This window comes from Saimiri boliviensis, chromosome 5 (genome assembly GCF_048565385.1).
Source record: "Saimiri boliviensis isolate mSaiBol1 chromosome 5, mSaiBol1.pri, whole genome shotgun sequence".
Taxonomy (NCBI): domain Eukaryota; kingdom Metazoa; phylum Chordata; class Mammalia; order Primates; family Cebidae; genus Saimiri; species Saimiri boliviensis.
The window spans coordinates 77,518,115-77,545,772 of record NC_133453.1 but is presented as its reverse complement, the minus strand read 5'-3'; the positions used below and the strand labels follow the sequence as shown (position 1 = coordinate 77,545,772).

The window sequence follows — 27,658 nt, the reverse complement described above, 5'->3', positions numbered from 1 at the left end:
GAATGCTGACCTTTATTGTGGTACAGCCCAGGAAAGGTATTGCTGATTTAGTGAAAATGCTGTATTCCTGAGCTTTTATCTCTAATCTTTATGATAAGGCAAAAGTGTTAAGATGACTTCCCTGTTTTCTTAAACATATATACATACGAATGAAGAAATACAGACAAGAAATAACTAGAGTGGTAAGTAAATAAAGCCACCATGAAACCACATCTCTACTTGGTTGCCCAAGAGCTTAGCCACCCTCTCCCTTAGCACTCCACGTTTAACCAGTTACTGAATCTCAGTCATTCACATTTCTGAGTAGCTCTGGAGTCTAAATTATGACCTGTACTGTAAGTGTCCTGGGTCTTTCCCTCACTTTCCCCTCCAGGGTTGCTCCATTGCAACTTACCTTTCAAGCCTCATGGCTCAAAACCTCATTCACTACATCATCTCCAGCTTAGAATTAAACTCCTTTGCCTGTTGCCCACCCTCCTCTGGGGCCCTGGATCCTTTCAGTGTCTCTGTGTTGAAACATAAGACATTCACATTTTCTGGATTATCTTATCTCCAGAAACTGATGTTAGCTATTTAAGCTTCCCCACCAAAGAAACCTTATAAGAAGTGTCTCCTGACTTTCCCTGAAGTGTTCCTTCCACTCTCCAGAGCAGTTTACTCAAACACCTCTAAGTTATCTTTGAATCTTAGGAGTAGTTAGATAGAGACATGTGAGTCTCTTAGGAAGTCCTCCTCAAGAGAACATTCTTGAAGTGTGTTCAAATTTCATTTGGACAATACACCAGGTAAAATTTAGCAGAAATGGCAAAACAGCACTTCCCGGCCTATATATATACCCTACCTAGCAAAACAAAATCTCCAGAGTTAATTGCAGCAAGCCCCAGGTTCCTAGACCATTTCACTGGCCATCTCATTTGGCTCATCAGAGTATAGTATTCCTTCCAACTTTCTTTAAAGGAAGTTCTGGTTATTACAGTTTTACCCAAACTTCCGGCCATGCTGTGATGCCTCAGTGATGTTTTGGAGACAAACAGGCTATATACAGATTATTTCTGTGTATGTTTTTGTATACACACGTAAAACAAATCACATTTGTTTGCATATTTCCACTAGCTTATACAGTTCTTGAGGTCAGGGGCCTTTATATTTACATTTACAAAATTTAATCTTTGTATTTGTAGCAACTAACACAGTGCCTGGTACATAATGTAAGCCTGCAAGCCTTATATTTATCAATTGTATGAATTGCCCATTCTTCTCCCACAAGACTTTGCAAGTATGGCTTATAGAAAGTATTGCTTTATGAAAACAGTTACATTTTAACAGTCCACAAGAAAGAGTCAAGCTTAAGTGGACTGTCTGTCATTTAATAGTCTATAATTGTAGCAACCACTGGTTTCTTCAAATTTCATTAGCAGGTCAATCCATTCAGTTACTTAACCCTTGGAACCTTTGCCTTGGCCTGGAATTGCACAGCAAGCATGGTTTTGACAACTCTACAAACTAATTCTGAACTGTCATCGTGAAATCTAGATCAGACCCCTTGAGCATGCAAGCACTGACTATATATTCCTCAGTTAAGTAAACCATCCAGAGTGACTGCTTCAAGTGGCTGACTAATTTACAGTGTGTAATGCTGAAATGAAAGCAAGTGTTCAAAAGGAAAGTAGGGCCAGGGGTGACTGAAACTAATCATTCTTGCTTGCACCCTACAGTGACTATTCCATTATCTGAGTGTTTTATATTAAAAGCTGGGGCAAAACTGGAACATTTAGACAAGTTAAAAAGACATGAAAGTCTTTAAATAAAAGAATCCACCCAAACATCACTCACTCCATCCCCTTCTGAAATATTATCATGCATACCAGCTTTATGATTTAGCTCTGCACTACTACTAAATTGGCCAAATAATTACTTGCCTGCCTCCCCATCCTCCAACTGAATTCTCACTACCCCTGAGGGAAAAGAACCTGAGTTACCCGTGCAACGTCTTTTTATCAAAACTATATTTTGGGGCTTCTCATTTTTCCTTTCCTCTTCAGATATCCTTACTGCTTTATTTGGGCTCTTTAAACATCTTCTTTTTTCCTTTGCAGATCACACTCAAAAACTTTTCTTAAAAATTATGTGTAAATTTAAAACTTTACAAATTAAATTTAAAATAGAAATTTTTAAAATTCCGACTCCCCGCTAATTCCAGGAAGTATGCATTTGTTATACGCAACAAGACGGGAAAGCGGCAGGAGTTGCAGTTTAAACGCTGAAGACCCCGCGAAGTGAACTCAGCTGCTGCTCTACAAGCAGCAACAACGCCAGGGAAGCCTTCTCAGCTGCACCCCAGGGCACTGGTCCAACCCCCGCAAAATCCCTCGTTTCCCTTCGCCTGGTAAGACGGAGCCCCTGACCTGAGCTCCACCTGTCCTTTTACAAATGTTGCAAACTTACTGCCTTTGTTCAGCAGAACCACGGGCACGGTGATGACGGTGACAAGCGCAGCAGCACCCAGCAGTCCCAGGAGAACCTTCCACGGCGTCTGCAAGCCGGGCAGATCAAATCCAATTAGAGGGAAGCCTGTGGCCCCAGTTTCCGTGAGAGGGTCCGGGCTGCTCCAGAGGCAGCAGGATTTGCAGGTGGGAGTGCCTTAGAAGAGGGAGACGGTGGGCTGGGAGTGGGGGTGGCGTCTGGAGTGCGCCAGTCGGAGCTCGCCAAAGCGGGTGCCCTTGAACTTGTGCCTTCAGAGCACACAAGTGTTGGTTTCTCTACCCCTGCCGGGTTCGGGCGTGCGTTCTGCGGGTGGCTCTCCGGGACATTCAAAGCTCGACGCCCGGGTCCTAGCAGAAGCCAAGGTCCGAGAGCGAAGCGGGAGCTCTGGGACGTCCCCTCACCTGTCAGAGGGTGGCTCTGGGGCTTCCGCCTTAAGGGGAGTCCCTGGTCCGTTTCCAGTAGCTTTGGGGCCTTTTGGGGAGTTTGAGGAAGAGGTCCCTACGGCACTCACCTTCATCGTCGGCGTCTCCTCGGAAGTGGGCGTTCGGAGAACAAGTGCAGGCAGAAGTCACCGCGGGCGGCGGAGTCCCTCGCCTCTGGCGAGTTATTGCCCCGAGTTAAACATTAGTGAGCGCCCAGCCCGCCGGCTATAAAGGCGCTGCGGACAGGCCGCAGGGCAGGCTGCGCCAGAGCAGGCGCGTGGGGCGCGGGGCACCGGCATCCTGGCCGGGGGCAGCCCGCGAGGGCCCCCCTGAGGGCGGTGCGGGGCGCTGGGCGGCAGCCGGGGCGCGAGGCTGCGGGGCCCGGGAGGAGCCACGGGGGAGGGGAACGGGCGCGAGGTCTCAGATCCGCAGACCCTGGGCCGGCGACGCGGCGACCCTGCTTCCTGTTAGCTGAAAGGGACGTCGGCGCTCAGCTCCTCCAACCTCGCGTGGACCGGCGAGGGAACCGAGGCCCAGAGAGGGCAGGGGGTTTGACAAACTCACACAGCTGACCGCTGGCAACTGGAACTGAAACCCAGGCCTCTGTCTCTTGCCAGTGAAAGGTATGTTAGGCGGCAGTGACGTGTCTAAAGCCCTGTGAAAGGCCAAGAGAAAAGGTGATTGTTCCCTTTTGAATGGCCCTTGGAAGCTGAGTATCTGGATTCACCCTCCCAGAGAATTTCTCGATTGTCTTGCAGACTCACACACTCATCAAGATGCCACAAATGACACTAATACTTATGAGGAACCTTGACGTTTTCCCAGGTGCTGCTCTAAGCATTTATTGTGTTTGTTTTGCAGGAAGGAAGCCTGTGCACAGAGAGGTTAAATAACTTGGCCAAGCCATTCAGCTAGGAAGTTGTAGATCCCAAAATAAGAGTTCAAGGTCTTAATGACTACTCTATGCGGCCTCTCATTCAGTCTTTTGAAGGGTTTTGGAGAAGAATAAAAGATCAAGTATGGCTTCTCCCTCCCCAGCTCTCGATTATTCTTTAAGGGATTATCCCTTCGTTCATTCATTCCTACATCCTCCCATGTATTGCACTCATCCACAAATATTTGAGTGGTTACAATGTGCCAGCCTCTCTTCTAGGTACTGGAGGTAAAGTGGTACAAAAGAGGTGAGGTCTGGACCCTTGGCACTTTCAGGATAAAACGCACAGGTAAACATTTGCGTTTAGGGTCCCCCTATGATTACTTCCACTCTTGCAGATAAGAGGATAAGTTCTCTTCAGCTTGTTCACTGCAGCTGAAAAGCAAAGCCTCTCTGTCAGTAGAGGTAAAAGATTAAAAATGCAGAGTCCTATGGGGCATTACCACATGATTATGAATTAATGCAATTTTCCATCTTTTATTTCCAGACGTTGTTTCTGAACTCAGTCATCTTTTCCCTCTTGCCCGCTAGTTGTTTGTGATACATCAATATCCTTACTCACTCCCAACTCCAGAGGCTGAAACTAAACTCTCTTCCTCCCTCTTCCAACTGCTGAGGAATGTTAGTCAATAGTGTTCCTGGAACCTGTGAGCTGACGCTGTCAAGAGAGACCATCTAACACAGACTATGGGGAATGGTGCCATAGGGGGCTCAGTGCTGTCCTTTGCTCTCAGCAGTTTGGTCAATCAGCACTGGTGGTAGCCACATCAGCCTTGGTGAAGGAAGTCCATAGACTTGAGCCTGTGCTTCACCTCCATGCCAGCACCCTGGCACTTACTGTGCATTCAGAAAGCCCCAAGGAAGCTGGCGGGAGGCTGGCTGACATCCAGGGGACAGAACAATTTGTTGTCTGGAGGGCACTCCATGAGATACAAATATCTTCACACCCTGTGCCCATTTCAAGAGACTTTCACGTGCCTCCCCCATCTTGATCTCTGTGTCACCAGTCTTTCAACCTTGTTTTTTCCAAATCCTTAAGGCAGCAGCTGGCCAACACATTAGCCACCACTGATGAGTCAGTGCAGATCTTACATCGGGCCATCTCTTTTTCCTTGCAAAATAGAAAAGCAGATGCTCTGCTTAAAGTTATGTTTGTCAGTAAGATTTCCCTTTCTACTATGTTTCAGGACACCCCTGGGAGGGACTCTGATGCAGCAGCCATCTACTTATTGCTGGTGCCAGCTTACCTTGCATAACATTGACTCCTTTCCTTCATCTGTTGTCTGGTTATGGGAAATTCCTGGTGAAGCTATGGGTGTGCACTGGCGGAGAGACATTGAGGCAATGGAAGAAGGCACCATATAGTCTAAGTTTTCTGTTCCTCTGAGTTTCTTTTGCCCTGTGGACCTGCTGGGCCTTTCTCCTTTATCATATAGATATAATTTTCACTCAATAATAGAATGCTCCTGCAAATGCCCAACCTTGTCATGCGGTGGATTAGACAACACTCAGTTCACTAGGGTAGCTAGGTTGTGCAGTTTCTTGGTATTATGGATTGAATTGTGTCCTATTAGATATATTAGAATCCTAACTTTTAGAACTTCAAAGTGTGACATTGTTTGAATATAGGGTCTTTGCAGAGGTAATCAAGTTAAAATGAGGTCACTAGGGTGGGCCCCAATCCAATACGACTGATTACTTTATAAAAAGGAGAGATTTGGATACAGCGAGAGACAGAGTGAAACTGATATGAACAGGAAAAGATGGCAGCTACAAGCCAAGGAAAGAAGCTTGCAGTGTGTATTCACCTGTTCTCATACTGCTAATAAACACATACCGAGACTGAGTAATTTATAAAGGAAAGGGTCTTAATTGACTCACACTTCCACATACTGGGAAGGCCTCGCAATCATGTCTGCAGGTGAATGAGGAACAAAGTCATGTCTTACATGGTGGCAGGCAGGAGACCCTATGTAGGGGAACTCCCCTCCATAAAACTATCAGATCTTGTGAGACTTATTCACTATCATAAGAATGACACAGGAAAGACCCACCCCTATGTTTCAGTTACTTCTCACTGGGTCCCTGCCATAACACAAAGGAATTATGGGAGCTACAATTCAAGATGAGAGTTGGGTGGGAACATGGCCAAACCATATCCCACTCCTGGTCCCTCCCAAATCTCATGTCCTCATATTTCAAAACCAATTATGCCATGCTAACAGTTCCCCAAGTATTAACTCATTTCAGCATTGACTCAAAACTCTACTGTCCAAAGTCTCATCTGAGACAAGGCAAGTCCCTTCCACTCATGAGTCTGTAAAATTAAAAGCAAGTTACTTACTTCCTAGATACAATGGGGATATAGTTGTATTTACAATTGGGTAAATACAACTGTTCCAAATGGGAGAAATGGTGAAAATGAAGGGGCTACAGGTGCCATGCAAATCTGAAACCCAGCTGGGCAGTCAAATCTTAAAGCCCCAAAATGATCTCCTTTGACTCCATGTCTCACATCCAAGTCATGCTGATGCAAGAGATAGTTTTCCATGGTCTTGGGCAGCTCTACCCCTGTGGCTTTGCAGGGTACAACCCTTCTCCTTTCACAGGCTAGCATTGAGTGTCAGTGTTGTTGCTGACAGTAATTTATAAAGGAAAGAGGCTTACTTGACTCACAGTTCCACATGCCTGAGGAGGCCTCACAATCATGGCTGAAGGCAATGAGGAGCAAAGTCATGTCTTACCCAGTGGCAGGCAAGTGAGTTTGTGTAGGGGAACTCCCCTTTATAAAACCATCAGATCTCATGAGACCTATTCACCATCATGAGGACAGCATGGGAAAGACCTGTCCCCAATGATTCAATTACCTCCCACTGGGTCCCTCCCACAACATGTGGGAATTATGGGAGCTACCATTCAAGATGAGATTTGGGTAGGGACACAGCCAAGCCATATCACAGTGGATCTTTCTGTCATAGTCCTCAGAAGGAACCAATTGTGCGATCTACTGATTTTGGACTTACTATTCCCAGAACTAAGAGATAATAAATTTCTGTTGTTTAAGCCACCCAATTCGTGGTACTGTGTTGTAGCAGCCCTAGTGAATGAATGAATATACTGATCCATGATCATGCTTTCAGTCTTTACAAGAGCCCAGTAGCAAGAGAGTTGCTGCTTGTCAAGTAATGAATTGTCACTGGCTATTGTAGGCAGCCTCCAAGATGGCCCCTAAGGTTTTGGAAGTAATTTATTATGCAACAATAGATAACTAATAAATTGGCAAAGAGTATATGACTTTGCTCTGAAAGTCATATATCTTCTGTATTCTCCCATTGGGGCTTGCCAGAGGTTTCATACAGTATCTCTGGCTGCCACATATATTTTAAATAAGTATTGTGTTTGATAGGTCATAAGATACAAGTACAACTTGCACTACAGTCTAGACATGCAGAGCCCTCTTTTGCTTCAGGATCCATTCAAAACAGACAGCCTTATATGTTACTGAGTAAATGATTGGAGAAGTACAGCCAAGTATAGTACATGGTGTCTCCAAAATCCAAAGAGTTCTGGCAAATGGTGCTCCTCTTCATGGTGAGTGTACAAGGTGTAGTGACTGTCTTTCACATTAGAAAGGATACATTGCGGCCGGGCGCGGTGGCTCAAGCCTGTAATCCCAGCACTTTGGGAGGCCGAGGCGGGTGGATCACAAGGTCAAGAGATCGAGACCAACCTTGGTCAACAAGGTGAAACCCCGTCTCTACTAAAAATAAAAAAAAATTAGCTGGGCATGGTGGTGCATGCCTGTAATCCCAGCTACTCAGGAGGCTGAGACAGGAGAATTGCTTGAACCCAGGAGGCGGAGGTTGTGGTGAGCCGAGATCGTGCCATTGCACTCCAGCCTGAGTAACAAGAGCGAAACTCCGTCTCAAAAAAAAAAAAAAAAAAAAAAAAAAAAAAAAAAAGGATACATTGACATGTCCCAGACCACTGAATCCCTTGAAACTTTGAAAAATTTCCATGGATTTTATTCTCTACCTTGTGCCCACATTTGTCTTACTAATGCATGTAAGGAATTTGCTACTTCTTGTTCATCAGGTCCATGTAGCATAGTCATCAATGTAGTGGCCTAATGTAATGGTCTGTGGCGTGGCAAGATGATCAAGGTTTTGGGAAATTTTAATATGACAGAAAGCAAGAGTTGACATTGCCCTGGAATAATATGGTGAAAATATACTGCTATTCCTTCCAAGAAAAGGCAAATTATTTTAGATTCTTCTTAATAATTTACACTCAGGGGAAACAGTGTTTGCAGGTGAACAGCTCAGATGCCCATGTTGTTTGATTCAGTAAAGTTACCACATCTGAAATGGCAACTGAGTTATTTTCCATAATCCATCCTAGTTTTTGCACAAGCTGAATGGGCAAGTTAATTGAGTATGGGATACGGGAACCAGCTCCTCTGCATCTTTTAGATTTTTACATAGTGGCACTAATTTCTGCATTTACGGACGCAGTACTACTTTTAGTTTCCCGTATTGTTGTGCAGGGTCAGTACCAATCTTCCACTTGACTTTTCCCTCCTTAATGTCCCTTCCTGGGTCAGAGAATAAATGAGCAAAGAAATTTAGGCAGGCTTTATGAGCTGGGAAAAGCAAAGAAACAGATTATCCCCTAGAGACTCCAGAAGGAACAGAGCCTTGGTGATGCCTTGATTTTAGCCCAGGAAGACCCATTTCAGGCTCTGACTTCTAGAGCTGTAAGTTAATAGATTTATATTGTTTTAAGCTGCTCAGTTTATGGTAACTTGTTACTGTAGCAATTGGAAACCTAACATAACTCAGGACAACAGTGATGTTTTAACTCCATAGAAATTAGCACAAACCTAGGGCCCATATTTAATAACTCCTGGGAGGTCTGAGATATCCCTTTTCACAGATCATTTTCAAACTTGGCTGTAAGTCATGTGTCAGGTGTGTACTGTGACAGCATTTCCAAGTCCTTCCTGAGAAAGATCTGACCTGCATTTCAAACTAGGCTTTCTGGCTCTGTTAACTGGTTTGAATCTGGGAACTTGGTAAGAAGTCATTTATTACTACCATACAAACTTAAATCAGATTTCTGCCCATCACACCTAGAATTCTTCTGATTGTTTAAATCAAGCTATAATTTAGAATGTTGCCCACTAACTTCATTCTTAAGTATCTTGGGGTAAATGGGCCACCACCATAGCAAGTCAAGTGTCCTGATTATCATATTGTTCCTGCCACTGTTTATGGCAATATCCCCCTTTGAGAGGCTGAGTCCTGGAGTTGGGGTTACCTCGGGTGAACTGTAGTCTTGGAGGGATACAGCCACTGCCAGATTGCAGCACAACAAAGCAGATAAAAAGCTTAAGGAGTAAATACCTCAGTCTCTTTCTCTTCTCTCCTTTCAATATCTTGCTCGTGCCTCCAATCTATTGAGTCTAATAAAGACAGAGGGCAAAGGAGCCTGGTTAATACAGAATGTATATTCAGGGATCAACCTGCAAGGCTGTGCAATGCAGGGAAGAGAAGGGTGGAGAATAGCTAGAGGGAGGGGGAACTTGAAAAAGAACCGCATAACCAGGCAACTCCATATAGTACTTATGATTTGCTAAACTGTCTCCTTATGGAGATTGGAAAAATTCCATTTATTCCTTTATCTTCTCATCCACGATTCTCTCCAGTGCCTAGTAAAGTGCCTGAAATAAACGAGTAGTCAGTAGTTGTTAAATAAATTATAAGATGAAATGACAACTGAAGAAAATATCAAATCCTTCTCTGTGTTCTTGGGGGCTGGAAATAGAAGGCAGAAAGAAATAGGATCTTGTATGAGGAGAGATGGCAGGGTGGAGGGTGGGGAGGTGAAGTGTGGTGGGGGACAGGGAGGAAAAGGAACAAAATTACTTTTTGCCCTCAGTTCTGAAGGGTAAGTAAAGGACAATACAAAGGTACTTGCTTATTCCTTTGATCAGTGAATGTTTGCCCTTCATGTAATCAGATAACTCTGCTCTACCTGTGTGTGAATGATGTCCAGCTGCCTTAGTACCAAACCACACATTTCACCTCCTTTGAACTGAAGATCTAATCTCACATCTTCCAGGTTATCCTCAACATCTGTTTCTGTTTAATTTTCTCTTTTCCCTTCCAACCATACTTGGGAAGATTACCCTGCTTGTGTTCCAGGTTGAATCAACTTTTAACAAAATTCATTTCTACCAAAAGATATGTATTAATAGATGACAACTAGCTAGCTAGATCATCCTATGGATTTTGGTAAATGAAAGGATGTCAGGTCCAATGGATAACACATACAAGGGCTTGAGTAAGAAAGCTGGAAGATCTTTAGGGAATATATATTAGTTTTGTTTTGTCAGGATATAGAGTATTCTAGAAAGTATTAGGAAATGAAAGTTGGCCATGGACATATTCTTCAGTCTTCAGTTCAATATTCAGTATGTACAAAGGAGCCACTGAAATTTTACCCAGGAAAGAAACCCAATGAGACTTGAACTTCAGATTCAAAAAAACAGGCAATAGTGTCTGTTAGATGCAATGAGAAAGGGAAGAACTTGAGTTGGGGTGAGAGTCAGAAAACCATGGGTGTTACAAAATTAACTGAGTAAGTGCTTCTCTGCAAAGTTTGTTGTACAAGCATGTAAATCATGCTTATTTATTCTTGTTAAAATGTAGCTCTCTAAAAACTGTTTCTCAGCTATGGTCATAGTGTTTTCCTTGCCCCAATTATCAGTAATACCAAGTAAGGGGTTCTTCTAACACTCAGCACTCTGGAGATAAAAGAGGACTTTTTCTACCTTTTAGACTAGAACCCAGCCTAGGGGTAAGGACACATTTGTGCTCCTGTTTGGATGATATCGTTTGGATATTCTGTGGGTTTTTTAATTTGAAGGATTTGCTTATATTAGCCCCTGACTTAAGAAAAAAAAAATATGGCTTAATGACTCAGGAAGCCTGATTTCTCAAAGTGTCTGTAGCTACAGTGACATCTCCTCTTTAGTGTTCTCCAAGCTGTGAACATGGGGTAGATGAGGTGACAGGGTAGGGAAGCCAGAGACCACCTCCAGCCCCCTGTAGCTTTTAAGTAACTCTTCTAGATTCAGCCATACAGCTGAATCTAGAAACCAAATTGATATAAGACGGATTAACAAGAGAAAAGCAAACAGATGTTATTGGTTTTACATGTACATGGGGATCTTCACAAGAAAATGAAGTCTGAAGTGGCCAAAGCAAGATACTTTCATACTTTTTAGACAAATAATGACAAATCAGAGAAGAAATTGTGGGACAAAGGGAATCTGACTAAGAGCCATACATTTCTAGGGGAGTTAGTAGGAGATATGAGGGGAGGATGTTAAGCTACTGGAAGATAAGAGCTATTTCATTAAGTATATTTATTCAGGTCCATTGCAGCCTCCAATTTCCAGTCTCTGTTGACAATGGCTATTTTCTTGCTCCAGTAAGAAAATATTTTTTTTTTCCAGAGTAAAAAATCTTTCTATTTTCTTGCTCCAGCAAGGAATATTCCTCCCAGAGGAATCTTTATGGCTTGCCACACGCAGGAAAAGAAAGGCCAACTATCCCTTTCTGAGGCTTCAATTCTTCCAATGTTTTCAACTTGAAATAATCAGTAAACCAATTTGGCATATTTTGGGATAACATATCCTTCACTCCTTCATTTCCCCTGTCTGAAACTTCACTAGACATTTCCAACATTAAAAGCTGAGTTGGTGGCTGTGGAAAGAAACGGCAAGTTAGTAGCTGTGTCCCATGGGATTTGCAAACCAAAAAACAACCAATCTAAGCATAGTTCCCCATACTCTATTAAACCCACCTCCTAATCCTGGGAATAGTTCCATCTAATAAAATGGTTTAGCCTTATTTATTTGATGAAGAGCATTTGCCTTGTGTTTTAAATGATGCCGATTAAGCTCTATTTGTCCCCAAATATTTACATAGAAAGTGTACTTCTCCGGTGTTTGTCATTGCATCCAGGATATGGGGATTCTGAAGTACAGCAATGGCTAAATATTAGCTTCTGACTGGAGTATTTTCAATGCTTGCGTAGAAATATTGAGCTCTCATTCTATTACTTTGGAAAGATTTAGATTTGCTTTTTTAATGTCACAATCTCCAATGCTTGTGAAAGAAGCTCTCAATATTGAAAAGAACTTGGAGTTGTGGATATACAAGTGTGTTTTGAATATTACCTCTAGTACATTTGTGTGGTACCACTTTATAAACAAAAGATCCCAAGTTCGTAATTTGGCTAGCATTTAAAGTAGGGTACCTGGAAACAAAAGGTGTTTACATTACCTGGACCATCTAGGTGGGAATCCTTTATATAACTTGTTACCACACAAGAAGAAAGACCAGTATTGTTCACAAATAAGGTCAGAGTGTAACTTGTGACATCACAGGTTGAGATTTATTGTGCCTTGTCTTCTAGCATATTGACATCTGCAAGTCTCCATCCTCCATGAATTCTGTCAGTCCACAGGAACACAAAAGAAAGACTGTGAAATATCTGATACAGGAGGCCATTAGTTCAGTTTTGGTAGATATAAGGCTTAATTTTGTTAAGCCAAGTCAGTCCAGAATTTTGATCAACCCATTTTTAATCTTTGGTATCTGCTAGCCTAATGAGTATCCAATTACACAGGGCTGACCGGAAGTTTTATAATATCTGGTGATTTGGCAAGTGTTTCTACTGTAAGACTCAGTGTCAGAACTGCTTATGACCTTTGTGAAAGACTTAAGGGTCTTTCACAAAGAAAAGAATGGCCACATCCTTTTTACCTGATTGATATGCTCCAAGCATTTCATAAGGGTGCTATGGGTGGAATCAAACCACAGGCTTTGACTGCAATGCCTCATTACTTAAGAAAAGTATGTTACTTAAGAGAAGTTCACCATTATCCCTGTTTATACTGCAGAGGGAAAAATTCCTTTCTAATGACTTTACTAGAGCAAGGACAGTCTTTGAGCTCTTACAGAGATTCTCTGTGTCTAATTGATTCACTGAAAAGAAAATAGTGTGTTGTTTTCTTCTGGGTGGCAAATGCCATGTCTTAACATACATCCATTCTCCAAACTTAATCCACTAGACACTTGCATTGGCAGGAACAAAAATAAGGTCAGCGTTTTAATTTGTATAATCTAGATGTTGACGTGATCAGTAGTCAGATTGATTAGTTATTATAGCGAGGGTTTGGAAGACTAGTACAAAGGGTTGCCACATCTAGCCTGACATGTTGGAAAAATAGTGAGGGCTAATGAGAGTGAGATGTAGTTTGAAGAAAGGTCATAGTGGAGGAGCAGAGGGAGGATAGTTAGATCAAGGCAATCTTCAGTCAGCTTTTTAAGTAGGCTATCAGCAGATGGGGTTAGGAAGCATTTGCCACAAAAAAAGAGATTTTTGTGTTTGCTTGCTTGTTCGTTTGTTTTAAGGAAGAGTATTAGGGAGACATAAAAGGGGGAGAAAATAGGTGGAGTTAAATTTCTTGATCCCTTATCTTGGGAAAAGCCGTCCACTTTGAAAAAATGCCATCTGCTTCTGGGGCTTGGGAATTAGCCCTGGAAATCCTTACTTTAAAGTCACCTGTAGTGGTGATCTTTCAATTGACTTGGAAGTACTGATCAGGATCTAGTTTGGTGTCACTTGTATGAACCCAGGAGGATTTTTCTTTTATTTTAATGGCAGTGTAGGTAGTCAGCTGTACTTCATAAGGGCCTTCCCAGTAAAATAACAACGTGCGCTTTCCTCGAAAAATGTTGATGGACTCAGAGTCTCCTCGTTGAGAAGGATAGCAAGGCTTGTCAGTTGGCAGAGGCCACATCCTTTTTACCTGATCGATATGCTCCAAGTATATATCAGTGAGTGCCTGTACATAGCTAGACACAACATCACATTGTTTACTTAAATCCATATAGTGTCTATTCACTCTAAGAATAGAAAGTTTAGAGATGCCAGTAGGCATAGAGTAGGCAAAGACTATTTCAAAAGGGGTTAATCCGTATCTTCTATTTGGAGTATTTTGAAATTTTATAAGGGCCAGAGGTAATGCTTTCAGCAATTTAAGTTCAATTTCTCTAAAAACTTTTCCTAAAGTCCATTTAATGTCTAGATTTGTCTTTAGGGTTGGCAATAGTATGGGGTATTAAATTTTTGTTTTTGGTTTTGTTTATGTGGTGAATTGTGTTTATAGACTTGCATGTGTTGAAATAGCCTTGCATCCCTGGGATGAATCCTACTTGATCATGGTGGATAAGCTTTTTGATGTGCTGTTGCAATCGGTTTGCCAGTATTTTATTGAAGATTTTTGCATCTATGTTCATCATGGATATTGGCCTGAAGTTTTCTTTTCTTGCTGAGTCTCTGCCGGGTTTTGGTATCAGGATGATGTTGGTCTCATAAAATGATTTGGGAAGGATTCCCTCTTCTTGGATTGTTTGGAATAGTTTCAGAAGGAGTAGTACCAGCTCCTCTTTTTATGTCTGGTAGAATTCGGCTGCGAACCCATCTGGACCTGGGCTTTTTTTGTGTGGTAGGCTCTTAATTGCTGCCTCAACTTCAGACCTTGTCATTGGTCTATTCAGGGTTTTGACTTCTTCCTGGTTTAGGCTTGGGAGGAGGCAAGTGTCCAGGAATTTATCCATTTCTTCCAGGTTTACTAGTTTATGTGCATAAAATTGTTTGTAATAATCTCTGATGAGGTTTGTATTTCTGTGGAATCTGTGGTGATATCCCCTTTATCGTTTTTTATTGCATCTATTTGATTATTCTCTCTTTTCTTTTTTATTAATCTGGCTAGCGGTTTATTATGTTGATTTTTTTGAAAAACCAGCTCCTGGATTTATTGATTTCTTTGAAGGTTTTTTAGTGTCTCTATCTCCTTTGGTTCTGCTCTGATCTTAGTTATTTCTTGTCTTCTGCTAGGTATTGAGTTTTTTTGATCTTGCTCCTCTAGCTCTTTCAATTTTGATGATGGGGTGTCAATTTTAGATCTCTCCTTGCTTCTCATGTGGGCATTTATTGCTATATATTTTCCTCTAGAGACTGCTTTAAATGTGTCCCATAGATTCTGGTATATTGTGTCTTTGTTCTTGTTGGTTTTGAAGAACATCTTTATTTCTGCCTTTATTTCATTGTTTATCCAGTCAACATTCAAGAGCCAGTTGTTCAGTTTACATGAAGCTGTGCGGTTCTGAGTTAGTTTCTGAATTCTGAGTTCTAACTTGATTGCACTGTGGTCTAAGAGACTGTTTGTTACGATTTCCATTCTTTTGCATTTGCTCAGGAGTTATTTACTTCCAATTTTGTGGTCAATTTTAGAGTAGGTGTGATGTGGTGCTGAGAAGAATGTATATTCTGTGGATTTGGGGTGGAGAGTTCTATAAATGTCTATTAGGTTTGCTTGGTCCAGGTCTGAATTCAAGTCCTGGATATCCTTGTTAATTTTCTGTCTCGTTGATCTGCCTAATATTGACAATGGGTTGTTAAAGTCTCCCACTATTATTGTGTGGGAGTCTAAGTCTCTTTGTAAGTTATTAAGAACTTGCCTTATGTATCTGGGTGCTCCTGTATTGGGTGCATTTATATTTAGGATCATTAACTCTTCTTGTTCCATTGATCCTTTTACCATTATGTAATGTCCTTCTTTGTCTCTTTTGATCTTTGTTGGTTTAAAGTCTATTTTATCAGAGACAAGAATTGCAACTCCTGCTTATTTTTGCTCTCCATTTTCTTGGTAAATCTTCCTCCATCTTTTATTTTGAGCCTTTGTGTATCCTTGCATGTCAGATGGGTTTCCTGAATAGAGCACACCGATGAGTTTTGGCTTTTTATCCAATTTGTCAGTCTGTATCTTTTGATTGGGGCATTTAGCCCATTTACATTTAGGGTTAATATTGTTACGTATGAATTTGATCCTGACATTTTGATGCTAGCTGGCTGTTTTGCCTGTTAGTTGATGCAGTTTCTTCATTGTGTTGATGCTCTTTACCATTTGGTATGTTTTTGGAGTGGCTGGTACTGGTTGTTCCTTTCCATGTTTAGTGCTTCTTTCAGGAGTTCTTGTAAAGCAGGCCTGGTGATGATGAAATCTCTGAGTACTTGCTTGTTCGCAAAGGGTTTTATTTTTCCTTCACTTATGAAGCTTAGATTGGCTGGATATGAAATTCTGGGTTGAAAATTCTTTTCTTTAAGTATGTTGGATATTGGCCCCCACTCTCTTCTGGCTTGTAGGGTTTCTGCTGAGAGATCTGCTGTGAGTCTGATGGGCTTCCCATTGTGGGTAACCTGACCTTTCTCTCTGGCTGCCCTTAGCATTTTCTCCTTTATTTCAACCCTGGTGAATCTGACAATTATGTGCCTTGGGGTTGCTCTTCTTGAGGAATATCTTTGTGGTGTTCTCTGTATTTCCTAGACTTGCATATTGGCCTGCCTTCCTAGGTTGGGGAAGTTTTTCTGGATAATATCCTGAAGAGTATTTTCCAGCTTGGATTCATTCTCTTCATCACATTCAGGTACACCTATCAAATATAGATTAGGTCTTTTCACATAGTCCCGTATTTCTTGGAGACTTTGTTCATTCCTTTTTACCCTTTTTTCTCTAATCTTCCCTTCTTATTTTATTTCATTAAGTTGATCTTCAACTTCTGATATCCTTTCTTCTGCTTGGTCAATTCAGCTATTGAAACTTGTGTATGCTCCTCGAAGTTCTCGTGTTGTTTTTCAGCTCCATCAGTTCACTTATATTCCTCTCTAAGTTGTTTATTCTCATTAGCATTTTGTTAAATCTTTTTCAAGTTTCTTAGTTTCTTTGCATTGGGTTAGAACAAGATTGGGTCTCTGAGTTGACGTCCAGTTTGTTGATGATGAAGTTATTTCTTTCTGTTTCTAGTTTTCCTTCTAACATTCTGGCCCCTCTGCTGTAGGACTTCTGAGGTCCACTCCAGGCCCTGCTTGCCTGGGGATCTCCTGCAGCAGCTGCAGAACATTAAGGGTTGCTGCCAGTTTCTTCTTCGATCTTTGTCCCAGAAGGATACCGACCAGACGTCAGTCTGAGCTCTCCCTTATGAGGTGATTCTTTGGATATACAGGGGTCAGGGAGCTGCTTGAGGAGACAGTCTGTCCTTTGTAGGAGCTCAAGTGCTGAGCTGTGACCTCCATTGTTCATTCAGAGTTGCTGGGCAGGTACATTTAAGTCTGCTATAGCAGAACTCATAACCGCCCCCCACCTTTTTTTTTTTCCACAGGTGCTCTGTCCCAGGGAGTTAGGGCTTTATGAGTTTCTGTTGTGCTTCTGCCTTTTTCGGGCTGCCCTGCCCAGCAAGGAGGCAGCCTAGTCACTGTCTGCCTGCAGAGGCTTTGCTGAGCTGCTGTGGGCTCTGCCCAGCTGCCATGTGAATTTCCCTGCTGTCCTGTTTATACACATGTAGTTAGAACTGCCTCAGCAATGGCAAACTACCTCTGTAGAGGTGGACTGCCTCGGTAATGCTGGACACCCCTCCCCCACAGAGCTGGACCATCCCAGGTTCAGCTGTGCTTGCTGTGAAACTCTCAATCCAGAGTGTTTCCAGTTGCTGATTTTTGTGGGGGTGGGACCAGCTGAGCCTGATCACCTGGCTCCCTGCCTCAGAGCCTTTTTGTTGTTGTTGTTAGCTGAATGGTTGACTGTCTCCCAGGTTTTCCAGTTGCCTGTTGAAAAGGTGCCGAGATCTGTATGATTTCCCGTGTGGCGACCCACTGCACTGGCTGAAAGAGCAGTGCTCAGATTCATGGCACTTTTTTGCCTGGGAATCTCCTGGCCTGGCTCCATTTTTCAGTCCCCTTTTTAATCAGATGAATGGGCGACTCTGCCTTCCCAGAGCTCTAATCACCAGCTAAAATGGCACCTGGACCCATGTATTTTGTACAGAGAACTGCTGTGCTAGAGTGCTGGCAAAGCAGCTGCACCAGCCAAACCAGCCAAGCTGGCGACCTGTGGCTCCTCTGCCTGGGAATCTTCTAGTCTGTGGGCAATAAAAATCTGTCTGGAAATGCTGCGTCCACTCACCCTCTGCACTTTCACTGGGAGCTGCAATCCTGAGCTGCTCCTAATTGGCCATCTTGGATCCCTCATCTTTTTTTTTTTAAATCGTAGTGAAATACACATAACATTTACCATCTTAACCATTTTTCAGTGTGTAGTTTTAAACAGAGTAATCTAAAGCTTATAATGTAATTTTAGTGAATTAAACATAGAACTTCAAATTATTCATGTAGGACTCCCCTTTTCCTTGGCAAGATGGCAGAGTATGACTTAACTACTCACATCATATCTCTTTTGAACTGGGATTCTGTTTCTGCTGCTTGAGTTGCTCTTCATAAAGGAAATATAAGAGGGAAAACAATAACTACATAGGAAGTTGGGTCTTCCTAGTGATACCGCATAGTAGCTTTTGCTATAGCGTATGCAAGTGCCTTCATCCTGGTGAGATTCCTCATGCTTTGAGAGAAGAAATGACAATAGTTTTAGTCCTTCAAATAGAAAGAGAATGAACTGGAAAGATCTTTGGAAAGCCAGAAATTACAAGGTAAATGCAGTCCAATGAGAATGGTCAGATGCTGTTTGGTTCCTTGGCTGAAAAATATAGTTTTGGATGGAAATATTTACATAGGTTCTGCAGCCTGTTTCTCAGGCTTCCCCCCCCCCGCCACCTCCTGCTTTTTTAAAATTCTCTACACTGACTTCCCTGACCTAAGCATATTTTAGACTTTTTTCCTCCCACTCATCCTCCATGAAATTTTAATACCACAGATATACTATATTGTATTTGTGTTTATGCACTATCTGGAATATATATATATATGTTCTGTGCTTCATTTGTAGGAAGAGGGTTGCTTTTGCCCTCAATAACCAATTTTCATTCCCTTGGGGGCAATATTACCCTCATTCAGAATGCATGCTCTGGAGACATGCACTTACAACATGAGCATGTCAGTGACTCAGGATCAGCTGAGTATCACTGCTCTTTTAGAGTGCTGCTTTCAGCACATGATAGAAATACTGAATTCATTCTGGGAAAGCTCACATCTGAAATCTTTTTTTTTTTTTTTTGAGACAGAGGTTTGCTCTGTTTCCCAGGCTGGAGTGCAGTGGCGCTATCTAGGCTGACTGCAACCTCCACCTCCCAGGTTCAAGTGATTCTCTTGCCTCAGCCTCCTGAATACCTGGGATTACAGGTGTTTCCCACCACACCTAGCTAATTTTTATTTAGTAGAGACAGGGTTTCACCATGTTGACCAGGCTGGCCTCAAACTCTTGACCTCAAGTGATCCACCCACATTGGCCTCCCAAAGTGCTGAGATTACAGACATGAGACACTACACCTGGCCTCATCTTAGTGCTAAAAGACTGAATATGAATATGCAAAAAGTTAGTGGCCAGACTGTACATGACAATTGGACTCTGCCCCACAACCTCTATTTTAATCACCCCAAAACAGTCAGGATTGTAAATTTTGCTTCTAATTCAGGACCAACCAGAAAAGTATTTCTATGCTTCCCACACCAATCTTGTCAGATGTCCTGCTTTTAGTTAGCCTACCTCCTGTTTCTTACACCAACAGGCTTTGATCAGAGCACACCTGAAGCCTTTCCTGTTTTTTTCTATAAAGCTTTCCCCTTGCCCTGCCTGCCTTTGAATCTCTGCTACTTGCTAAGTAATAGTGACTGACTCCCTTGCTACATTAAACGTTGAAAAAATAATCTTGTTTGTTCTCATTTGGGTGGTTTTCATTTACTTCCATAATGCAGAATGGGGATGCAGCCATGGAAGGCCTTACACATTTAAGACACCACTGATAATAACTGTTCCACTCCAGTGTTTTGGCAACAAACATGTCTCATTCATCCATCTCTGTTGTCTTCAACCACCCCTACAGCTGTGTTAACATTATTTATCTTACCCTTTTCAGCCACACTATTTTAATAACTCAGATCATGCATCTCTGCCATTTGACTACAGTAACCTTAATATTCAAAGGTGATTGAAAATGCAGGAAGTTAGTAAAAGACCTAGCCAAAGTTTCTCAAAAGAAATCCTACATAAAAATGCTGCTGAATGCTTTACTTTGATGGGGACCAGGAAAAAAAAAAATCCATGCTCAAATGTTTACTTTTTGAGTATTTCATTAGAAATATTTGTATATATTTATGTAAGACTTTCTAATATATCCACTAGAGTATTAGCATTAGTGTGTTGGCAGATAAACTAAAAGTGATCTCGGGAGAAGCTGAAGGATGACTCATACTGAGAAGTTACTATGTCAGGAAATGTCCTGAGAATATTAAGTTGAACAAGTCAGGATCATCTCCAGGATTACAGTTTACAACCCAGTTTACAGTTGTTAATCCATCTGAGCTTGCTAGCAAAACTCAGAAAGCTAACAAAGACTAGGAAGACTAAGTCTGAGATAATTAGGCTTTATTGCCCTCACCCCCAACCCCACTTAAGCATTTTTCAGAGGAAGCTGAGGAAGGAGATTAGAATTCCTGGAGGCCATATTAATCCACTGGGCTATGGATCTGGTGTTCACAGTGTAGTGGTCCTCCTGGCTCCAGCCTATAAGTGTCCTGTTTCCTTCCTAGGTCTTGCCATCTCTTTTTCAAAGTCTCTTCTATGCCAAGAATCCCTATCTGTAGTATTTCCTTCCAACCAGTCCCCCTCCAAAGGCCCAATCTCTTTCTCTCTTTCTCTGCTATCAAACTTTATCTATTCTAACTATATTTCATTAAAGATTTCATATATAAGTGACAGCATGCAATATACACACCTAGAAACTTAAACAGTGGTGACCAGGGTTGGGGATGGGGAGAAAATGGGGAGATGTAGGTCAAAAGATAAAAGGTAGAAAATGTAGGATGAACGAGTTGAAAGATTTAATACACAACATGAGGCCTCTAGTTAATAGTAGTGTATTGCATTCAGGATTTTTGCTGAAGGAGTAGATATAGCTGCTTTTGCCATGATGGGGTTGGGTAACTATGTAAGATGAAAGGATATGTCAATTTGTTCCCCTTTAGAAACCATTTTGCTATACATATGTATCTTGTAATATATTGTATATCTTTAATATACATAGTAACATTTATTAAAAAAGAAAAAACTTCATCTATTCTGGTAGACTTGATGGAGGCTGACAGGATTGACCTATGTGTTTCATCAGGACTTCTGGAGCTGAGAGGCCTTTCCCAATTCTTAAAAGTTGTGCCAAAGATGTGCCCTGCTCACACCTCCTTCACTCCTTGAGCATATTTTATTAAAATGATCTCTCTGACCTTGCTTTAAGTGTGGCAGCCATGCTCTATTGTTTGTTACATCAGTGCTGGGCTAGAGTAAACTCAGTCATGTGTCAAAGTTGGCAACACGGAGGCACCTGCTTCTTGCAGCCACTCACCAGGCCACCTACAAGGCTGTAGGGAGAAGAGAAACAAGTGAAGACTTTACAGTCAGACAAGCCTGGGTCTGCAATCCAATTATTATATGCCCTTGATTGTTTTTTAAAAACTTTCATTATGTGCCCTTGGCTGTTTTTTAAAAACCTTCCTCCTAGAGTCACAGAGATTTAATGAGGTAAGAACTGAATCATCTTAGTTACCCTCAAGCCTTCCAACATATCTCTATGCTGATGTCTCTGCATGTATTTCTCTAGCTGGAATCTCTCTTCTGGAGGTCCCCACCTAGATGACTCACAAGCCTATTAAAACTAATTTAGCCAGAGAGAGTTAATAATTACCAACTCTACTCCCCTACCTGCTAGTCACCAAATTAGATCCTTCTCCATCATGCTCTCCTGTCATGAGACGTATCACCACCACATGGCCCAAGCCGGAAACCCAGGAGTCCTCCTTGATGCTTGCTCACTCCTTATTCCACACACAGACCTCTCTCCTTTTTCAAACTTCATCTATTCTAAGCTCATTTCATTTAAGATTCCATATATAAGTGACAGCATGCAATATATAGACAGAGACTAAAACAGTGGTGACCAAGGTTGGGGATGGGGAGAAAATGGGAAGATGTAGGTCAAAGGATAAAAACCAAATCTCCCTTTCCTTTGTCCACATCTCTCTATGCTCGCTCTTCCACCTTTGCTCAGGCCTTCCTCTCTTCTAGACCAGGTCATTGCCCAGTCTGTCTAACTAGCCTTTCCTCTTGTCATTTTTCTCCGTGGCAGCCTCTATTACTTTCCTGCTTAAAATTAGTGGCTTCCCCTGCTGCAGGATCAAATCCAAATCCCTTATCCTGTTCTGGTCCCTGCTTAGCCTTCCTTCTCATGGCTCCTCCCCAACCTCACACCACCTACACTCTAAGCTACATGTATGCATTTCTAAGAATTGAAATGCAATCTCTGTTTTGCTCTCTCCTTTGCTTTTGAAACTTCAAACACAACGTTCCCACTGCTTGGAGTTCGTTCATTTTGTTTTTCATTTAGCTAAGGTCCTAGTCAATGATTACAACTACAGTGCCATCTTGTCCAAGAAGCTTTGCCCACACACTGCCCTAGCAAGGTGCATGGCTCTGTGCTCCCAAAAAGCCTTGTGCCTCATTGTTTTTTAACAAAGCACTCATCACTCTGCAATGCAGTTATCTAATGTAATGATTGCTAAGATTCATGAACCTCATGCTAGATGCTGGACATTCCTGTGAGCTCTTTACTTGTAATAGTTATTTAGTCCTCATAACAGTTCCATGCAGAAATACCATTGTCATCCCTGCTTTGCAGATGACGAAACTGAGGTGCAGAAAGGTACATACTCTTCTCAGTATTATACAGCCAGTATTTTAACCTAGGAGACCTGACTCCAGAACCCTGTAATTATCTACCATTATCCAGTAATACTCAAGGATTTTGTCTCTGTTTTTCACTGATGTACTCATGGGGCCTAGAATAATGTCTGGCACATAATAATTGCTTATTATTGAGTGAATAAATGCTGACTCATTTGTGTCTTTCCTTCCTGATGGGCAGGGATTGGGCTTTATTCCATTTATTTCTAGCAGCTAGCTTGGAACCTGGCACATAAGAAAATTGCTAAGTTTGTCTCTCTGCATAGGGTCTTTGCTACTCTGAGAGTTCCATGATTTTGTTTTGCCTTAGTGCTCTTCTGAGACCCTGTATTCACCCCACCATACCACAGCACACTTCGCTGCATGTCAATTTTTAGTGCTTAGAAAAAAATCTGGTCAGCTGCTGCTTGACAGCTGGAAAAATAGAGCTGCACCTGAGCCAGTTTTGTACCTCAGAAAAGCAAGGGGGAGAATCTCCTGCCTCACGCAGTGTGTGGGAGGAGGGCTGAATCATCAAGTTCTTTGAGTTCCTTGGGAAAAGATAACTCAAAGGAATATTACACAACATGGAGAAATAGGAGGAAAATAAGCAGAGACACAAAAATGACTCAAGTGTTGAAAAATATGATCCACACGACTAAAAATATATTGCAATTGCGTTTCAAGAGGAAAAGACTGGGTGTCAAAATTCCAGTGGCCCAAAGGGCTGTACATGAATGGGCTTTGGTTTGAAGGATGGTGAGCAGATGGTCACTGGCCTCACAGAGAAGAGGGATGTGCAACGGGGCCTGGAGGCCCTCTAAGGATCTGATGCAGGGAAAGAGCACAACTTTACCAGGGACAAGACAGCTGCAGCTTCAGCAAAACATTAGAAAAGAGTATCCTCAGTTCCATGTGACCCAGGCAGAGTGAGGAATAATGGTAAATCCTGGGGCATTGGTGTATTGTGCATTTTTCTTTTCTAAATGAGCACTTAAAATTTCCTGTAAATTAAAAAATTATGTTGTAGATTTTTTTCTAGAAACTGACAACTTCGGGTGGGAAGGGTAGGTCAGGCTTTCATGGACATGCAAACAATTCTCATGTTCTTCTCTCTGGTTTCTCTAGCAACTGACGTTTGAGAGACACATTGGTATAGTAGATGGAACATGGACTTGTGGTCCCTATTGCTCTGTAACCTGGGCGAGTTGTTTCTTCAGGCTCTGCCTCAGGGCCTTCTTTTTTTTTTTTTTTTTTTTTGAGATGGAGTCTCACTCTGTAGCTCAGGCGGGAGTACAGTGGCACCAACTCGGCTCACTGCAACCTCTGCTTTCCGGGTCCTAGTTCAAGCAATTTGCCGCCTCAGCCTCCTGGGTAGCTGGAATTATAGGCATGTGACATCATGCCAGGCTAATTTTTGTATTTTTAGTAGAGATGGAGTTTCACCATGTCAGCCAGGCTGGTCTCAAACTCCTGACCACGTGATCCTCCTGCCTCAGCCTCCCAAAGTGCTGGGATGACAGGTGTGAGCCAACTCGCCAGGCCTCAGTGTCTTTTTTTGAGCAGCACTTTGCAAATAATGTAAATACTAAAAAGGTCTAAAGAATATTTAAAATACTACCCAAAGGGCATATGATATGCTTAATGAATGAGAATAAAGTTGTCATTAGAATAATTTTTTACCAGCTTTATTTTCTTAATTTCTGAAGTATTGTCCTATCATAAAAAAAATTAAAGTAGATCCCCAAATCAGAAGAGTTTTTGATTAGAATGAAGGACCTGAATTGATTTTCCAGATGGACTCACTTTTTAAAAGGGGATTGTGACAAGTATTTATTCAACAGTTTGTTCCACAGCTGGTGTTTGGGCTATTGGAAAGGAGGTGCTATATAAGTGTATTGTAATAATGAATGCCCTTAGGCAAGAGGGGAATTGTGTAAGGAGATGTATTCTGTAATTCTTTCATGTATATTCATCTTTCCTGTCCAAGTAGAATATACACCCTTTATGGGCAAGGACCACCTCTTCTAATTTGTATTTATAAACTATTTTTTCTTTCTCAGGGCTTTCAAGGACTGAGAATGCACATATGGATAAAACAAATCTAGAAATTTAAGCTACTTCTATTGCTAAACAAATGTAGAGTTTCATATAAATATAATTCATAAAAGGTATAAATGGCAAGAGTTTCTACCGAAAGATTTTGTGAAACACCTGGTATTCTAGCAACAGTGGCAAGGCGTGGCATCCCTTAGCACCTCAGAGGCCTCTGCCCTCAGCAGATGTGACTGCTTTCTTGGATCTCAGCAGTGCAAGGGTGAGTGTGCCAGCATCTCTACCTCTGTGGTCCTGCTGTGCTTGCCAGGCCTTCCAGCTGCTTTGAGAGGGAAGTGATCAAAGGATTCTCACTTTTGAGGGGAGTGAAATAAAATCTGGACAAACCAGGTTCTCAAATGAAAATCCATGGATCTTCCTATTTTCCAAAGAAGATTCTGTTTGTTTGTTTTTTTCCATATAATCCATTGAAGGTATTGCTGGTGGACAATTTTCAGTAGCATTTTTTTCTCTGTTTTTGAAAGGCATTGATTAGTAAGTAGAACATTTCTGTTCACCAATTGCCCATTGAAGTTTTATCCAAACACAGAATTTACTGTAAAACGACCAAACTTCATTCTTCTAGAGAAAATCATAGTCTTAAGCATACACACAGTCATATTTCTGGACCTCTAATCCACCCAGCCACCCTATGTGAAGTTAATTTTTAGGAATTGGTAAACTACTTCTAAAGAGAGTTAAAATATGACATTGGGGATAATCTATAGGATATATACTACACGGATGTTACTTGCTTTTGGCATTTTACTTAATGATTGGGTGGCAGTAGTTCCTGATAATGGAAAGTGATAAAAAACTGCATGGAAAGATTAGATATGAACCATATGAAACTGCTGATCTTTGACCATTTTTGAGCTACAAAAATAAATATTTAATATAATACAACCTAATATGTTAAGGTTTATTCATAAAATAATACAGTATGTATTATGTCAAATGTTAAATTGACATTGGAATACTGGCATACTATACTTAAGAAGATACACTCAAAACTGTTTTAAATACAGCTATAAAAATGCCATAATAAATCGGTCACTGATGACACAATTATGTTATCTTGTACCTAGTAATTAAATAGAAGCCTTGTAATTATGGTAACTGATATAAACAAATGTATTAATATTAGTTTACCCTAAGCCCTGGAGTCAATAACATTTTATGAAACAACTCTTAACTATGTTATATGAGTCAGACAAACTATATAGAGGTTTAGGAACACTTCCTTTATCTCCCTGAAGTCTATACGTTTGTCTTAGTCATGTTCAGGCTGTTATAACAAAGTACTATGTATTGGGAGGCTTATAAACCCCAGAAATTTATTTCTTACAGTCTGGAAGCTGGAAATCTGAAGTCAGGGGCCCACCTGCTCTGGCTCTGATGAGGATCCTCTTCAAAATTGCAGACCGAAGGATTCTCCTTGTATTATCATGTGGCAGAAATGAGGCAGGTTAGCTCTCTGGCTTCTTCTTAGAAGGGCACTAATCCCATTCATGAGGGCTCCCTCTTCATGATCTATTTTCCTCCTAAATGTTCCATCTCCAAATACCAGCACATTGAGATGAGAGTCTTAACATAAATTTGGGGGAATACAAACATTTAGTTCACTGCAATATTTCAATAAGAAATACTGTAAAAAAATTAAAACTACCTTGCATATGAATAAAAAGTGCTAACATGTAAAATTAATGAAATATGGCTGATAATAATTTTGGTTGACTGTTATAATGAGAACTCTAAGAAATATATGAATTATTTTTGTTTTGGAAAAGTTCTGACTAATATCCAAAAGTCATCCCTCCCCCGTTTATATTTTGGTCCTAGGTAGAGTAATAATTTACAACTCTGAATTATCCAAAACAGTGAATGCTTTTCCCCAGTCCGTGCACATCTCATAGACAGTCTTATTAATAAAGGAACTAACTAATTAGTAGCTGATGGCATCGTACAGCATAAACATAAGGAGACTAACAGGCTCACTAATCTAGGGGTACATTTCATCCTGTGGGAAGCAAGAAAATGCAAAATCGGAATGACTGCATCTTTACCCGAGAGAAAAGACTGGATTTCCCCTCTGTCAATCCCAGGGTGCCAAATTGAGACCCCCCCAACTTCAGAGATAAATATCTTAAAATGATCTATTACTTCATTACTAGAGATTTTACCCCCAGATGCTGCAGTTTTTGTTTTTTCAATAGAAGAGTTGCACTTTAGCACTCATGGGAAATCTTTATTTCCATCACTGGGGAGTGGTCATTTAGAATTGTTTCCATGGACAGGTGTGGTGGCTCACACCTGTAATCCCAGCACTTTGACAGGCTGAGATGGGTAGATCACTTAAGGTCAGGAGTTCGAGACCAGCCTGGCTAACATGGTGAAACCCCGTCTTTACTAAAAATACAAAAATAAGCTGGATGTGGTGGTGCACACCTGTAATGCTAGCTACTTGGGAGGCTGAAGCAGGAGAATCACTTGAACTTGGGAGACAGAGGTTGCAGTGAGCTGGGATCACGCCACTGTACTCCAGCCTGGGTGACAGAGCGATACTCCATCTCAAGGAAATAACAAAAACAGAATTGTTTCCCGATGGAGTTCCATGTGATGGTATTTTAACTGTATCAGTTGTTTCAGTGTTTTCCTTGTAGTATTTCTGAGGAATGTAACAAATCTTCCTAGCAGCCTACAAAGTGTTCTCCCTCCATCACATCCAGTCCCAAGACTTGGCCTTCCCATATCCAGTCCCTACTGCCACATAGGGCTGCAGGTTACCAGCACTTCTCCTATCTAGCCTTCTGACTCCAGGCTCCTTGCCCACCTCGTTTCCTACTGTTCCATCAATTCTCTGTACTA

General features: G+C 41.6%; 1 protein-coding gene and 1 long non-coding RNA gene across 4 annotated transcripts in view; one reads left to right on the top strand and one right to left on the bottom strand.

The window, feature by feature from the left end:
- DPP4 (dipeptidyl peptidase 4) overlaps positions 1 to 3,196 on the bottom strand; it is an 81,472-nt gene extending 78,276 nt beyond the window's left edge. Inside the window, exons 1-2 of one of the 2 annotated variants that reach the window (XM_010329641.3) lie at positions 2,996 to 3,196; positions 2,446 to 2,533 (exon numbers count right to left, since the gene is read on the bottom strand). In XM_010329641.3, coding sequence (XP_010327943.2) covers positions 2,446 to 2,533; positions 2,996 to 3,001 — 94 coding nt within the window. In that variant the 5' untranslated portion in view covers positions 3,002 to 3,196. The remainder of the gene's footprint in view (positions 1 to 2,445; positions 2,534 to 2,995) is intronic. The other variant, XM_003921932.4, reaches the window with a different exon arrangement.
- LOC141584600 (uncharacterized) overlaps positions 2,513 to 27,658 on the top strand; it is a 58,232-nt gene continuing 33,086 nt past the window's right edge. Inside the window, exons 1-3 of one of the 2 annotated variants that reach the window (XR_012517739.1) lie at positions 2,513 to 2,630; positions 24,760 to 25,013; positions 26,141 to 26,258. This is a non-coding gene — a long non-coding RNA (uncharacterized LOC141584600). Of the gene's footprint in view, positions 2,631 to 24,759; positions 26,259 to 27,658 lie in introns of both variants that reach the window. The other variant, XR_012517738.1, reaches the window with a different exon arrangement.